Here is a 17301-nt window from a genome sequence, read left to right as displayed (position 1 = left end):
ATATTTTTATATGAGCGTGTAGGTAATTTTATAAGCAACCCTCTGAGTAAATGTTTTGGATGTATTTTACGTCATGCTTCAGTGAGCACCGTCGAAAGGCAAAACTGTCACTTTTCAAAAGTCACAAGCAAAATATCATGACTTTGATTCCATTTTATAGGAACTGATTCCACATTCTCATCATGAAAAATAGTCAGAAGGCTTGTAAAAGGTACTTTCTAAAAGACGATACAATTTTTTGGGGCTAAATTTCACGGTTGAATAAACAAAAGTCCTAATTTGCTATAATTGGATTTTTAACACATTTTTATCAATAAAAATGATCGAATATGATGACGATTAGTTTTGGGAAGAGTATCTTCAACAATATTCATCGTTTCACGGTTCAATGAACATTTATTGAAAACAAAAAATACGATTTTCAAATATCATAGGCAAGTATTGTGTCATTTTGGTAACTGAAACTGATCTTTTATCAATTTTTTTGTTATGTTCATGAGCAATTAACATGCTTCAATGATTCAAAGGCGTTTAATTAAACATTCACGCTTGAATGAACATGTGGAATGTGATTAGCTCTTCTTTACGTTATTGGAAAAAATGCAATTTGTAACTATGGATATCTGTCACAAACCTCCTTGCATGGTTCATTTTATTTGATTTTTATGAAAATCCCGATGTTTAATGCATCAGTGAGCACACAATATTCGAAAATTATGCAAATGGGAAGAAAGTTCAAGGCCTTGGCCCCACTCTGTGCCGTATCGAATTGTTATTTTGGTGTGCGCGCCTTTTTGATAGTGTTACCCTGAAGTCATGTGCGAAGTTTCATGAAATAACTGTTGGCAGAAGTAACAAAAACCGTCCATGAAACAAACCCTTATTTCATATTTGTTAAAATTTTGACTTCCTCTCCCATAGACTTGTGTAACGTATGGGTGCATATGTTTAAGAATAAGTTAGCCCTTATTAAATATGGTGGAACTTTTTTCAAGGCTGTCTTTAGCAATGTCATTTGGCAGAAATGTTTATTAACCTATGGGCAGAATTCTGTGCAAAAATGAAATCGATTTGTTTATTCATGGATGAGTGAGCACGCATCAAAGTGGGAAAATTGCTATTTTCAATTTCACAGACTCATTTTAAAGGGTAATTAGTTGAATACTGGGGGCAAATTTGGTTTTAAATGTGACTTTAATTGCTGTTGTTTTTATCATCCATCATTTTTATCACCACACACTTTCCGAACTGTTAACATTTTCATGGTTGAGCGAGCACATTCGAAAGCTTAGGAATGAATACACTTTATACAGCATAAATGTATTCTTTTCCTAACAAAGTCTAATGATCAGTTTAATTTATGGACAAAATAGGGGTGGATCCAAAATTTAAAAAAGGGGGAGGGGCCCATAATCGAGGTAGCCACCAACATTTTTAAATTTTAATAAGAACTGACAAGTTGTAGAGGATACAACCTAAAACCCTTATGAAGATATGTCCCAATACAGGGGCCGCGGAACGGTTTTCAAATTGTGGGGGAGGGGCTGAGCCAAAGGTGTGGGGGCTGACCATGCAAAAAATCACAATCGTATGGTCAATTTTACATTTTTGTACATGCTTTGGGAAAAAAGTGGGGAGCCCCCAGCCCCCCCCCCAATCCTGCTTCTCCGACCCCTGCAATATTATGCTCACTCAACCATGAACATACGATATCAAATTGTGTGTGGAGTGGCTAAATGATGGATAGTAAAACAGCATTAACACCCTAACATTCATCTACAAACAATGTTTGCCCAACTTTGTATTTGGGCAATCTAAAAAAAGACTCTTGTGACTTTCAAAAATTGTCATTTTTAATTCAATTTTAATTATTCATGCATGACTCAACCGATCAATCTCATTTTTTCCAGGAGTTGCTTAATGAGTGTAAAAAACTACCTACGAAATATCATATCTCAAAATAATTCCGTTCAAATGTTACAGCAATTTGATTTAGGGGGGACTTACTTTTTTTGTTGTGTATATTACTTTAAGAAATATGACACCTTACTCCGGTTATTACTGGTGCTGAACAAAGATTGGTCTGATTCTGATAGACAAATCGATTGCTCTGACAAACATCACTCTCAATGACATTACAGTCAATCCCACACCAGCCACAGTTTAGGAACGAAGGTGTTGCTTCTGGCGACAGACACCGGCTGCAGCTTCCACCGTTGGCAGAACACTTGTACAGAGTCACTTCATGGCAAAAGAAAGTATTACAAGATATTTTCGCAATCAGGAATACAAGCCCCTCACATTTTACATACGAATATCTCAAAAATTGTTTCACCATATCTTTTAACATTGCGGGCAATGTATGTTAATCAAAGTTAAATAAATTGTCGTATACTTTTTATACTGATAATAAAGAATTTTACACTTTAAGTGTTGATCACAGAAGTTGAAATACATCACAGACTTTTACTATTGTGCCTAAAAATCGCAATTAATAGGTTAATGTTTTAAGAAGTTTCAAATTAGAAGATAGAGAATAATTTTGTCATACCATATGCATCATTACGGTCATCTATATAATGTTGGCCATTCCATTGAACGGAGACGCTCACATTCTTCTGAAGGATGTCGTCAGCATAAATGTACTGTAAAAAAATGTTAATAATTAAAATAGAGATCTAGGCTAGACTCAGCGCTTCTCAACCGGTGGGCCGCCGCGGCCCACTGGTGGGCCGCGAAGCTCTCTCAGGCGGGCCACGAGAAGCTCAAGAGCAGAAAAAGTAATAGGGGGAAATTATTGTTACATTACATTGTTACATGCCAAAATAATCACAAAATCGGCGGAAATAATGTAACAAGTTCTATTCAATGTCCAAAAATTGTATGTTTAACTGGTCTCCGTGGGTCAAACAAAGCTAAACGAAAGGCACGCCTGTTACGATCTTATAAGCGAAGCGTGCTTATAGTGTAACTCGCCGGGTAAGTTCGCGTAGAAGAGTTCTATTGCAAATATAATGTACGAGCGCACAGTGAATGGGTAGTTTTTGCGAGAAAATCACTTCAGTACAAAATATTCACGCACAAACACTCTGTATGTTTCTTTTATTCTTAAGTTAACTACCTAAGTTTTTCTTTTGGGGTGGGGGTTGTAGTCCGTTCTAAAAAACACATCTTTCTCATCACAAAATGAAAGAGATTTAATAACCTGGTAAAAAAAACTGCAGCATATTTTTCATTTGAGCAAATCATAGGCGATCGTGTACGTGTGCATGCAGTGGATCATATGCGTGCATTCGGTGCGTTGGTGTACCAAAAACGGTACCAAGCAACACAGAGGCAGTGCGTGCACACACTGGACACATTTTCAATAAGCTAGGGAGCTAGTTACACTACACTATAGCAGGAGTTCACACACGCCTATAGGTAGCATGTTGTGATGTACATACACATTGTGTGATGGTTTCGATCTAACTTTGATGTGAACCTCGGGCCTCATGTATGCATACTGGGTATGTAGTTAATTATCGCCCATTCACCGGACCTTTGCAAATGCATTTATTTCTCAAACTGATTGATTCGAATGTGCTTCAAAACATATACTTTCATCAAAATGGACTGTGTTTTAGAGTGAAAAGATGAGGACGGGAAACAAATCTACTGTTGAAAAGTTTCAGAAGGCAACTGTAAGAAAATATGACCCTGAATATATTCAATTTGGATTTATTTATCATAACTGCGCAATAATACTCCATATCAAGCCCCCTCATTTTTTTGCTCATTACGCCACTGCAGCAGAAGATCATAATGCTCTTTATAATATTATTGTCGAGATAATCTTAGAGTCGAGACAAGTAGTCATATCCTTTTCTTAATTAAGCTTAGTAGGTGGGCCTCGAAAAAAATCGGAGAGTCAAAGTGATCCTCGAGTAAAAAAAAGGCTGAGAAGCACTGATAGAGTATACTTCATCTATTTGAATAATTAGTATTTGCTTCCCAAGAGGGTTGGAAGATGGATGTGTAGGAAAATTCTCGTACGTAATCTATTTTCTTGTTAGCGCATTCTGCTTGGTCTAAATAAGCCTCCCCCATTGAACTTTCCTGAACTTTCCATATAAATGCTATTAACTGTCATTGGTAATGACACGGAGCTATTAATTGTTAATAACTGTATGGAATTCAGGTCAAACGTACTTCGTGTCCCTGTACCAACCTCACTCTTGTATTAAAGAGATGTGCTAATCGGGAGGGGAAGTGGGCGAGATAATATCGATAAAGTAAAGCTAAGACATAATGTATACGGGAGTTTCAATGTTCGCATGGGAAAAGTTCGACAAGGATGCGGTTTACTGAGCGATTCTGTGATTTGAATTGGTCAAGATATGGAAAAGATTGTTTCTGATGAAAAGTACATATTAAATTTAGTATGTGAAGCATGGAATGTGCGCTGTAGATATTAAAAAAATGTTTATGTACATCGGCATAAATATTTAGAAAGTAATTTAATACTTTTAGTTAGTAAATTATAAAATATATGTATTTCGCAGGATAATGACGCTACATGATATGACTTGAATACTGTAAATTGGTAATGTTTACCCCTTTAGCCCCACACAGAACATAACTTTCATTGACGAATGCAGTTTCTACTCGTGTCTCATCTCCATCAATAAGAAGAATGCAATCGAATGACTGGATCTGTGCACATTGAATGAAAAAAAGATAATCAAATACATATTTTGTCATCAACAGTATTATAACGATTTGATTCTTATCAAGAGCAAAGGTTTGCTGCGTTCAATACTTAATGATAACAATGATACGTATAATAAATTGATTATGGTAATATTCAATCACTGTGATTTAAAATCTGCAGGATAATTAGTCTAGCCGTGTCAGTAGAGCAATAGGTATACAATCCTGTTTGTAGAATCGTTTGTGGCTATTCAGTCGAATTAATCCTAACATTCAGAGAAACTAAGTGCAGCAACAACAGCCGCACCAGCAATATTAACTGCAGTAGAAGTGTCTATTAGTAGTCTAGCCAAGTAAGAGTACTATAGTTGTAACAGCAGCAGCAGAAACGGCAGTAGGCTTTCGCCTTGTAGCAGTAATAATCATAATGGGGGTATGGTAAGATGCACTCTAAAAACTGAAAGGACGGAAAGGGTAAATAATGAAATTAACCGGCTGAAAAGTGACAAGGGTGAAAAACGCTGTCTAATCACTGCTCGGCCCTTTTCCATCCGTTTCGCTTTTTTTTAAAATGTATTGCAATGAGTGACAGTGGGCCAAATGTCGTGAATGTAGTTTAAGTGTTAATATAAACGTTCAGGTTACAACTGTCATTACATCACATCAGTACCTTTGTTTGATCTGTAGGAATATTTCTTGCCACAAATGAGAAACTAGAAGGAATATTCACTGGTATGAAGAAGGTTTCTGATGTACCAACCAGCTGAGGACAGTAAATCTGTCCTTTGTCTCCAGAGCCTACGGGATTCTAAATGTAGGAAATTCAACGGGTATAATCAGTTATGTGTTTTTAATGACATTTCTAAACCAATGTCTAAATGGAGAGCTTTAAATTTTTTCAATCAGTTATATGTTTCTTATGACATTTCTTAACCACATTCAAATGGAGAGCTCTATATGATTTCAAATATAAAATGCTAAATAATAAGGGTAATATTGGTAACGATAATATCCATGATGAGACATAATCACTAAATTATAATAATACATGTTTTGATAGTAGTACTAGCAGTAGCCAAGTATCGTATTATGATTATAAACGGATAGTATTACTAATGACAGCAGCAAAGCAAACATAGAAGAAATAATTATCATAACGAACTATGATACAATGATGATCAATAAAAAAAAATGAAGATGATAATCAGTTATGCCAATAAAATCATAATGAGGTTACTAATGTATCAAATTTGTTAAACATGATACTATTACAATGCTGAAAAGCATGAATCAAATAGGGTACATCTACGTTCAAAGTTTTAATATCGATTTGCCTGAAGTAACTTGAATAAAACCAACAATCAAGAGATAATCTTAAGGCAGTTTTGATTAATTAAAACTACTAAAATTATCATTAACAATGAAGATTAAGTTTAGGACGGATTAGGATTAAGCAATATCATTTTTACAATATATCAACATCGAATTTCATTCAGCGACCTGCTAAAGTATTGCCTTGAATCGCTTTTGATCCAAAAACTAAATACCAGGTATCTCGGAGACAAAGGTAAAATGCTACAAGGTAAGCCTATTTTTTCACGGATAAAATGCTTACATTTTCTCCAATCACCACTATTTCACCTTCCTGGCATGAGCTGCTCTCATGCGTACACATGTTATCATAAACACACCAGTCACATGGCCATGCACTTGAGACACAAGACGAACAACTGAAAAAGAAAACTCAGTTATATTCCTTTTAGTACTACCATGACTACAGTGAAATTGACTTTTTTTCGAAAGGCATTTTACTTATTTTATACCGGTCAAGCTCCAGTGGTGGATCCAGCTTTCGCCTATAGGGGGTGGGGACCATAATTTTTTTTCACCCACATTTCGCCTATCAGCCGCTCAAATTTGATTTTTGTTTATTGCTTTGAAGGGGTAGTCCTAACAGTCACTTATTACTTGTATTCTTATAGAACAACATGAATATGTAATAATCTCATAAGCCCCATTTAAATAGTGCGAAAGCAAAGCGCGATATATAGTGCGTATCAAAAAAATTTACATTTAAAAAAATCCTGTAAAATGATACATTTGTGACATCCTGAAGATTTTTCTAAAATTTTAACATTGGTACAGATATATTTAAGCAAATGACGATATAACTGCCGAAAAATATTTCCGCTTGAGTAACCACCACTTATTTTTGAAAAGTTAGTGAAAAATGATTTGCGCAGAACTTTGAAGTAGTTATGCGAATAAAAGTATACCTTAATCATGAAAAAACATAGAATTTAGCTAGTAAAATTGATTTGTAGATATCATTTACCTTTTTAAACTTGCTTTCTGGTCCGAAACACTTTGAAAAGTGCATTGCGCCCCATCCCACTCACACACAAACCGAGGCCATCGTAACGATTTTTGCTTTGCACTGAGCTGTAATTTACATGGCTTAGGCTTGATTTTCATTTTGTTAATCATTGTCAAGCTTCGAAAGAGTGGAGAAACAAGTATTAAATGAAAAATAAAATGTAAACCCACTTTAAATGTGATAGTGAAAACATGCTGGAGATGTCTGATATAAACTTTTGTTCAGATTTAGTTATGTCCCCAGATTAAGCTGGCAAAAAAGATGAAGTTGTGCTTACTAAGTGTTGACATTTCAATTCGGGTGGCAACATTGTTACAAAATGCTTGAATGTATCCGTTTTATTTTAATTGACTAAAAGTGCAAGGGAAATGTTTCGCAGGGTAAGTTTGATTTCGCCCTTTCCCCTGACACAGCGTGAAAACGAGCATTTCTGCGCAAAGGGATTTCTGCAAGCTTTACAAAAATGGACAGTGCTCACTCAAGTGTAACATTCTGTCAAAACTTTTACTTTCATTAGATAGATGATACCCAAACCCAAGATTATAATTTTATGTGAAAAAAATACCCGCATGTTTTAAACTTTTTAATTCCCAGGACTTTCAAAGTGTAAACCTTTTGTGATACGCACTGTATATTTAAAAAATTACATTTGCTGTTATGATCCTGAAAATTTAACTTTCAAGCCAATGTTTGTAATCCTGATCAAGATACGTATGTAACTACATAATTACTGTGAGCGCGAAACGCAAGCATAAATTCTTAATATAGGTTCTGGCCTGATCGAAAAGGGACCTGCTAACTGTTTGTTGTTAGCCATGAATAGGATACATGTTTCAACAATTCAATAATGCGAGCACGAGGCGCAAGCTGAAAATATTTGACATTTCGACCTAGAATATATGGACATTCTGAGCACTTTTTTTAAATCATGAAGAACATAATTGATGCGAGCATGAAGTGTGAGCTGAAAATAAGACAAAACGAGATTTCAGACGTAAAAAAGAAGGACACTTTATTTATGTTTTGTAAATCATGAAAAGGATAGTTATCTACCTACATTAATAATGCGAGTGCAAAGCCCCAGCAGATTTTTTTTATATTCTGATCTGAATGTGTATTATTGAAGCACCTTTTAAATAAAGAACAAGCTACGTACGTATCTCAGTAAACATGTCTGCGCGTATTTTTTTTTTAATTTAGACCTACTTTATGGCCATTCTAAATTATTTTGTTTTATCATGAAAATCAAAAGAGTGAACGCAAGGCGCGAGCTGAAAATATTTGATGTTCCAATCAGAAACAGAATCAATTAAAGAATTATTTTATTATTTTTTATTATAATGGGGCGGATGTGGATCGTACTTAATGAAGTATGCGAGCGCGGAGCGCGAGCTGATATTTTTAAATTGTTATTTTGACCTAGGACGGGGACATGCTAGGGATTTGATGACCATCTTTCTATTCCTCTTCCTAGGCGTGAGATGAAACTTGTCGATAAATAATGAATTGAATTGATTGAATTGAATTCCAGCGCAAAGCGCAAATTAAAAATGTTTATATTCTGACCATAAGACATTTTTACCGAGCACCTAAAACAAAAAATCAATTAAATCAAACAAATGAAAGTTCGATTTTCGTGCTGAAATATATTGTATATATTGACTGCCTTTTGAGCAAAAATTGTATAGTTAAATGAAAGATTAAAAAAATATTTTTCAAGTCTTTCCCTCAACTTATTTTATTCACTCGTCTCCTTCCTCTTATTTTTCTTCTACTTTTTCCTCCTTTCTTTCCCTTCTTTTTTCTCCGCCTGTTATTTGCTCCACCAATGGAAAGGGAAGGGGCGGCCCTTCAAGCCACTGGATCCGCCAATGCAGATTTAGAAAATTCCCATATTCATAGATTATGATCAGAGATAAACTTTGGTTTGATATTATTATACATCAAACAAAATGATATTACCACTGACTGACCGATAAATTTTGGATAAGACAAGTTTTAGTCAAAAGTAATCATAACGTAATTAGGAGAGCCATTGTAAGTGCAAGAATGAAATACTAATAAAAATAATGTGGATCTGGGTGGGTGTGCATGAGGGTGTTCCGATTTGACGTCTGTTTAAGCATTAGAAGCATTATGCCAGATATGATCAGGCCTGGATATGGTAATAAATATACGTTCAATAGTTAAGATATTCTTCGAAGCTTGGACTGGCAAGAGTCTCACAGAATAACAATCCTACAAAAGCGTTGGAAAAATGCTGAGGGGCCTGATACCAATTTATGATCTGACACATTTACTCGTTCATCAATTGATGTTAAAGTCCGCACCGTGTTACATTTTCTTTTTCTTTGGCTGTAGAGAGATCTGAAACTCATTACAGTTTGTATTTAAGTCAACAATAAAAACAAATTTGATCAAAAGACGTGTGTATAAATATAATAGAGACTTGTCTCGAGATCAGTTGAGTCAATATGGGAGCGACTTATACATGTAAAGCTAAATATTCCTCCGAAAGAAAATAGTATGATTATCTGTATGGTGAATGTGTCTTGCTTGACAACTTCCCCTGCACAACTTCTTTAAAAAATAAAATCGCGACTACATTTTCTTTTTATTAAATCAAACATAATACGTAGCCTGTGGAATGTGTTATTATTACCATGATTACGTATGATTATTAGCAAGAATGAGCTCAGAGAAATGTGAACCATAGGGCCAGTGTAACACCCTTTTTTACTGCAAATTAAGTGAGTTACTTGTAAGTTCTTATTCGTAACGAAGTGGCAGATTCTTTAAGTAAATACACGATAGATGCCATAACTTATTAGTACGTATTTCCAAGATGCTCCTGAAATTTATCTAAGCACATGGGGCATGGCAAAACTTATCACATAGAGGAAAAACAACAACACTATCATGACTATACATATCATAAAGCGCTGTGTTAAGATATCCAAGCAGTGAAATTTGTTACATACGATTTATGGTGGGTGCAGTCAAAGAGGATAAAATCCGTGCTTATGAAGTAAACTGTGGTCTCCGTTGAGAAAATGGAAAGAGTCAAATTCTTATGGTCATCTAGTGGTTGAAACAGAATAAAAACAAAACAAAGAGAATAAAAAATATCTTCCAAGGGACGTTAATGACCTGGTTAATGAAAAGGATCTTTTCCAGTATATTGCCAATGGACCCTCATTCGTAAGTTGCAACAGAATGGGTGATTTTTAGATGCTTAAAATACAAATGTTTAGTTAAAATTACAGTCATTAATCTGGGGAAAAAGACTGAGGTTTTCGAGTTTTCGATATGTAATAATGGTAAAGCCATAAGAGCCTCGATGAGACTAAAACATTTCGCCTCACCTTCTTCAGGGATTGTGGGCAATTCGTCCACAGGAGGACTTGTACACACTACTGTATCAGACGTTGTAACAGCATCGATCAGGTAAGAGTCGAAGGCACACTGGTATTGGTGGTTGTCTTTCAGGGTTGGAAGCTGCTGTACAGTAATGGTGATCTAGAGTAGGTAAAGAGAAATTTTAATTTTTGATAGCAAATTGTTTTAGATAACTGAATGGCCTCTTGTTACATGTTGATGACGAAATAAAAATATCTTTCGATTTTGTTGTAAGAGCGAACTTTTCAATGTTTCATTATTAAACTTAGGCATACATTTTTATTGAATACAATAAATTATTCATTATTATTTTGTTTTATTGAACACATTTATAAGGCCAATAATCAGTAGGCCCAGATGTTAGTAACTCGTCTTACAAGTTGAACAAGGTGTATTTAGTGCACTGAGTTCGTTCCCATTGGATAGCTTCCAAGTTTCCAAGATTTCTGTTAACATGCCGTGTGTCTTTCCACCTTAACGTTTATGGTTCATTTAAGTATTTTAGTAATTCAACAGTATTTTCACGATTATCTCGGGCCTTTCTTTCAAGTCATTTTAGATGTAAAATCTGGCTGGATTACTGTGAGTTTCCATTAAATTATACAGAAACATTTGGTTAAAAAATGTGTCATAACCCTCACTAGGAAACTGTAAGACCGTGGCTGAACTTGAGATCACCCAAGAACATTCTACTCCAAAAAAATTTATGTCTAGGAACACCACATACCTCTTGTTCTGTAATTTGATATGGTAGTCTATTATCAGGCTGGACATCTGAGATGGATACACATTGGATGGCATTATAAGACAGCCACCGGGTAGATTCATCAGGGGAAGGACATTCTTCGTATCGGGTACACCTTTCGGTGGAAAGGATATAGGTGAAAGTGAATTAGGAATTATATGAAGTATACGTAAAAAAAACCCATGAAATGTTGGGGACTATTTTACTTACCGACCTAAAAAAAAATCCCTTGATTAAGCTATTGTATATTTTTTTTACAGAGCCCTTGAAAAAATGTAATTTTTTTTAATAGTTTTAAAAAGCTTTATATTCCGATGCTAATAGTTTACAGTAATACTTTGCTAATGACAGCACAGCACAGTAGATGGACTGTCTTAAAAAATGTAATGGAATGGGTCTAAAGGCTTTGTAATGTTGCTGGACCATCATTAAATACTTCGAAAAGTTCAGGTTTTAGTTTAGGAAATGTTAATAGAATTTTTTTTTCAAAAAATCGATTGGAAAAGTGTACTTCAAAAGACTCCATCTGGTGTATTTTAATAAAAATATGATTGATGCTTACGAAAAAACTTGGAATTAAGACGTAAAACAAAAACAAAAGTATTATTATGGAAATGCCGATATTTACCTTTTAAGGCAAAAAATACTTCCAAATACAATTTATTTGATTATTGCATTTAACACTGGTGAAGATGTCAGGCAGCAGTTGTTATCTGGTAATAAAGATTCTCTTTAAGAACTAGGTGTTTGTTTTGGAAGCAATGGGCATGCTTAGACATTCTTAATATTGGAGATATAGTTATCAACGATGGGTTATTGGATATTTTGTGTATTCATGCAAAGTTAAACAAAAAAAACTATTTATGTGAATCGAAAATTATTCTGGAGTTGTATACCTCAAAAATTAAAATCATTTTGTTGAAAATAAACAACGCTCAAAATATTTAACTTCAAGCTATTTCCAATTAAATGACCTTGATCCTGTTTAAAATATAAGACAAGATAAACTTCAATCTGTTAACCTTTCTAAAAGGTTATACAACTATTTAGTGGATAAAAGGTTCTTAGGCCAAAATGTTGAACAATATTGGTCACTTGTATGTGAAAGAAAATTTGATTTTGAACAATATCTGGAAAGGAAAAGTTGCTTTCACTGAAGTCATTTGTTTAGCAGAATTCAACTTATGATGTTTGCATGAACTTTTGATGTCAATGAACTTTTTAATGAATTAATTGATTTAGCTTCTTGTACAATTTCCCTGCTAAAAAGAAAATCAAATTTTAAAGAAATTTGAAAAATTCTCTCCATGTGACGATGTAAATCAGAACATACAATAAAAAGAGATACTAAAAAAATAAAAGGTGATTAGCATTTTACTAAAGTTCACCGATTAACATATGGGGAGGGGGAGAAAATAAATATACTGCAAACTTACCTTGCCTCTAAAGTACACCATCCACAGTAAGGATCTCCATCATTTCCACCATCCTCACCAATGCACTCCTCGCACGTCTGGTACTGTCCACAGTTGACTAAATCGATTGTAACAACCCGATTCTTCACAAAAGAGGGGAACAAATATTGTACCGGGATTCTTTTTTTTATAATTACAATAAAGACTTATTTTTGAACTCTTAATAGTAAACGTAAGTCCGTTTCATGTTGATAACACGCGGTGTCCGTCTCCATATCACACACACACAAGAAAATCTTCTCAAAGCTCTTGGAAACAGAGATTACCACTTTCGTGTGATGCCAGAGCTAAAATTTATTTTATTGCTTTTCCTAGTTTATTTAATTAAATTTTACCAAGTGCACTAAAATGCTGGATTTAAATTCTCACACGTGTACTATTTGGTTATTAAATGCTTATTTCCATACATTTCCATAAACTCCCATTATTTCAAATAAAGTTTGTACAAGAAAATTCTCACCTGAGTCGAGTTTTGGTCTGAACTTGTGGCAAGTGTTAGTTGCTCTTTTGATTCATCAAGGAACATCTCTTGCAAGACAGATCCACCTCCAAGAGAGACATCTTCATACACGTACCCGAAAGAACTGTTCACTATGTTAATCTATTTTGACGAACACAGCAAGTGATAATCAGCATTTTAACGTATCGAATATATTAGGCCTACGTTGAAATACGTCTTTCCAACAATTAACGATTTATATAACATCTTGATAACGGCAAAATTAAGAGGAAAAAAGACGACCGCATAATCGAGATGTGTCGATGGCTCTAGTTTATTCATGGATAAGAGGCTTCACAACTACTTCCACGTGATATTTTGAAACCGTTTTAACGCATTATCTGTCTGTCTTGTTGTTGCAATAAAGATCATTTACAGGAGACGCTGAACGAATTTGTGGTTAAAACGTTTGATCATAGAGCTATTGCAGAATTGTTTGATGAAACGTTAGATCATAGAGTTATAGCTCTATGGTTAGATAATTTATTTTAGAGAATTATTTTGTTTTTTTAAGATGACGCGGTGCTGGTAGATTTGAGATAAAAAAACACTTCAATTGAACAGTTTTAATTTTTTAAATGTCCTTTTCAAGCCAACTCAAGAGCAAGGGATAAGCAGAAAATGACGAACTTCTCGAAAATCTCATAAAGCATTCATATAAAATCAATCGTCTTAGCCCATTCCTCAAGAAATATCATCATCAATATTGGTGACACTAGTCAGATTTAAAAAAAACTAAAATCAAATATTGCACAATTATTCAATTTGTGAAAATAATGTTAATAATAACCCCGCATATTCATCATTGTATATAAACGTGAGGATATTTTTTTTCAAGCAAAATCTTTCTGTATTTTCTTCTGTTAAAAATTCGCAATAGGGAATGTGATCGTTTGCATATACAATATTTCGTTCCCTAAAATATTCATCAGACTTTTCCTAAAATAGACCCCAAAAATGGGCTTAATGGGTGTGCAGCTTGTGTGTGTGCAAAGTGTTTGGATGTGTGTGAAAGGGGTCAGGGAGGTAGTCCTGGGCCCTGTTTTACGAAGAGTTATGATTGATCCGATCAACCGTAACTATGGAAAGCCAATAATGTAAACATCTAAAATACACGTTTGTTAAAAATATTTTTTTAGAAGTGAGGCATATTCATACATTCACTCACTAGCGTACCTACGGGGGTAGACTGCCCCCCCCCCTGACGAGTCACGGCCCATGCGAGGGACTGACGAGAGAAGTTGAAGAGCTTTTTTTTTTGCTTGTCAATTTTTTGGCGGACGATTTTGCCCCCCCCCCCCCCTGTTGAAAATCCTAGGTACGCTACTGCATTCACTGTTTTCTTGACAATTCAGTATGCTTTTCTTTGTTTTCAAAGGAAATTGAGCAAATTTCCTAAATAAAATAAAATGACATTGATGTATTTCCATATACTTGAGATTGATTGGATCAATCGTAACTCTTTGGGCCCTGGTGCACATACCTTATGTAGGCTTCCTTCTGTATCTCCTATGAATGCCACTGTGTGATGTCTTTCTATGGTGGTCACAATTGAGGTTGAAGTCACATTAGGGATAGTAGTGGTGGGTGAGGCAGAAAGGGGATTCGTTGCACTGACATACCTGTACAATATGTAGCCATCTGGAAATATACTTTTACACTGATACCAATCCGGGGGTGTGCCAGGATACTGTCAGGTAAAAGTAGAAATTCATAATGCGTTTGGTGGGCAGGAAAAGACTACTTAGACTATAATAGTGAATCTATTCAGCATAATCGATTTATGTCGTATAGATGTGTAGGTACATGTATGAAACAAAAATTAATCTATTGTCAGGATCAAGTGAGGAAGAATGCATGACTACTTGCGTTCTTTTGGGGGTATGGAAAAGACACTTTTCAAATTGTTTTTTTTCCATTGCTTTATCATTGAAATGTATATTTTAAACACGGGTGTATTAAAGCGCGAAGGATTATCCATTGTTCATGGCAACACAAGAGATAATTCTCTGCGATGACATACCTTTCTACCTCACTTAGTAAAGGTGGTGTCACACCTTGGCGTTTTAGACAGCGTATGCCCGACGTATCAAAATTTCTCTAAAACGTCGGCATACGCTGAACTTTGATTTTTTTTGTTTCAACTCTGGGCGTATACTTAGCGTATTCATAACGAGTTGGACGTATACATAACATATTAGTAACTTACATCGAACGATTCGTTAACTTATAAGTAACGTATTCCAACGAATGCTTAGCGTATTGCTGGCGTACACAACTTATGCCCTACGATAGCCTAACTTACAGCGCGCGGCAGCGTATCGCTGACGAACACGTGTCGTAGCCTATAAGAAGACACAGTTTTGTCTTGATGTCCAAGAGGAGCAGCTCATGTGCGAATTCCTTCAAGAAAACGCCATGATCTGGGACATCAAGAAGACATGAGTTCCTCCTGTGAACCCCACCTTTATATACCAATTCCTATAAAAGTCAATACGCCATTATACGGTAGCTGTAAGTTATAAACACGTTCAGTAAGTTTTGTGGTCGTCGGGAGCACGTCTTCATACGTCTTTATACGTCAATATACGTTGGAGTTAAAGTTATACATACGTTCAAAGCACATTACTCATAGGTTAGAAGTAAGTTTTAGAGTACGCTGGACATTATCTCGACGTACATCGACTTATGAGTAACTTACGAGTAGCGTGTGTCAACGTGTTTCAACGATCGCGTAACTTGCCTACAACTTATGGCCTGCGTATGCGGGACGTATGAGCCATACGCTGGCATACGTCGAAAAATTTTGTGCTTGCACAAAATTTTTCGACGACCTCGCCGTATGACGACGTATACCAGCGTGTTTTAGCGTACTCTTAACGTGTGCAAATCTTACCCGTAACGTATTCGACGTACGCCAGCGTATTCGCCAAATTCCTCATACATTGGGCATACGCTGTCTAAAACGCCAAGGTGTGACAGCGCCATAATTGTTCAAACTATGTTCTTTGCCGAGCCAAAGCTACGAATCGAATCGCAAAAACTATTGCAATCATTTTGCAGGCTCTCTTCTACCTGGTTCGAAATAATATCTTGACTTAAGACCCAGGCTAATCTGAATAGAGACCAAAGTGAAAATTTGTTTGAAAAAATAAAACAATATTTTCCTTTATGTTTCTGTCTGTATTTATTGCTCAGGGGGGGGGTGAGCATGATGGATCCTATATGGAGCGGGCAACAACTTTGGAGAATTGCTGCTTACTGCCAGGGCCTTTTTCCACACTTCCTTATTTTAGGTGCGGGTGTGTGTGTGTGTGGAGATGGGAGGCGGCGCTGTATGGTGCCATCATGCCATCGACGAGAGCGGACGTGTAGCAAATGAGCTCTCCAGCCAACACCCAATTTTACTTTTTCATATGATTTCTCCCATTGGATTTGACTGAAATTGAATTTTGTTGACTGATTGTCGCCGGTTTTCAACGATTTTCGGTCGGAGTTGGTGATATAAAGTCGTTTTGCATTGTTTTGTATTGCGGGGAAGCTGTTTTTTATAACGATATTTCATACACGTGCATGAGATACATGTAGAACAAGAAGAAGCATGATGACTCGCACGCAAGCCAAAGAAGGTAAAGCCACTACTTCTATAAATCAAAACCACCCGTCGCCTCTGTGGCAGCGGAAGTTGAGGATGGAGAAATAGAGACTCAACCTTCACTCGCAGATCTGCATGTCAGCATTCTAGATTTTAAGAATTCTGTATCGTCTAAATTGGACCACATTGCTGCAGATATTTCCTGTATGAACAAGAGGTGTAACGACCTCAAAGAGAACGTGGACTTCAACTCTGAACGAATCTTGGACATCGAAAAGAAAAAAATGCCGGTATTGGAAGACTCACTTCAACAAAAAATCAAGTCCTTAGAACAAAAAAATCATACTTCTTGAAATCCATAATAGGAAGTCAAATTTACTTTTTTACGGACTTCACTCTACAGACGGGGAAAATGTCTACCAAGTGCTCAGAAAGGCGCTTGTCTCCCTTGGGATAGAGGAAGAGATAGCAATGCTCATAGCAATAGCCAACGCCCATCGTCTTTCACGACGGGAATCC

General features: G+C 35.8%; 1 protein-coding gene across 1 annotated transcript in view; it reads right to left on the bottom strand.

The window, feature by feature from the left end:
- LOC121431224 (plexin-A4-like) overlaps nt 1-17280 on the bottom strand; it is a 53958-nt gene extending 36678 nt beyond the window's left edge. The window contains exons 1-12 of the mRNA XM_041628734.1: nt 17170-17280; nt 14671-14877; nt 13149-13289; nt 12650-12771; nt 11196-11328; nt 10435-10588; nt 10051-10150; nt 6308-6422; nt 5363-5500; nt 4597-4695; nt 2552-2645; nt 2051-2241 (exon numbers count right to left, since the gene is read on the bottom strand). Of these exons, the coding sequence (XP_041484668.1) occupies nt 2051-2241; nt 2552-2645; nt 4597-4695; nt 5363-5500; nt 6308-6422; nt 10051-10150; nt 10435-10588; nt 11196-11328; nt 12650-12771; nt 13149-13289; nt 14671-14877; nt 17170-17280 (1605 nt within the window). The remainder of the gene's footprint in view (nt 1-2050; nt 2242-2551; nt 2646-4596; nt 4696-5362; nt 5501-6307; nt 6423-10050; nt 10151-10434; nt 10589-11195; nt 11329-12649; nt 12772-13148; nt 13290-14670; nt 14878-17169) is intronic.
- Between the last annotated feature and the right edge of the window lie 21 nt (nt 17281-17301).

This window comes from Lytechinus variegatus, chromosome 17 (assembly GCF_018143015.1).
Source record: "Lytechinus variegatus isolate NC3 chromosome 17, Lvar_3.0, whole genome shotgun sequence".
NCBI classification, from domain to species: domain Eukaryota; kingdom Metazoa; phylum Echinodermata; class Echinoidea; order Temnopleuroida; family Toxopneustidae; genus Lytechinus; species Lytechinus variegatus.
The sequence above is the reverse complement of the archived record's forward strand: the minus strand, read 5'-3'. Positions and strand labels throughout refer to the sequence as shown.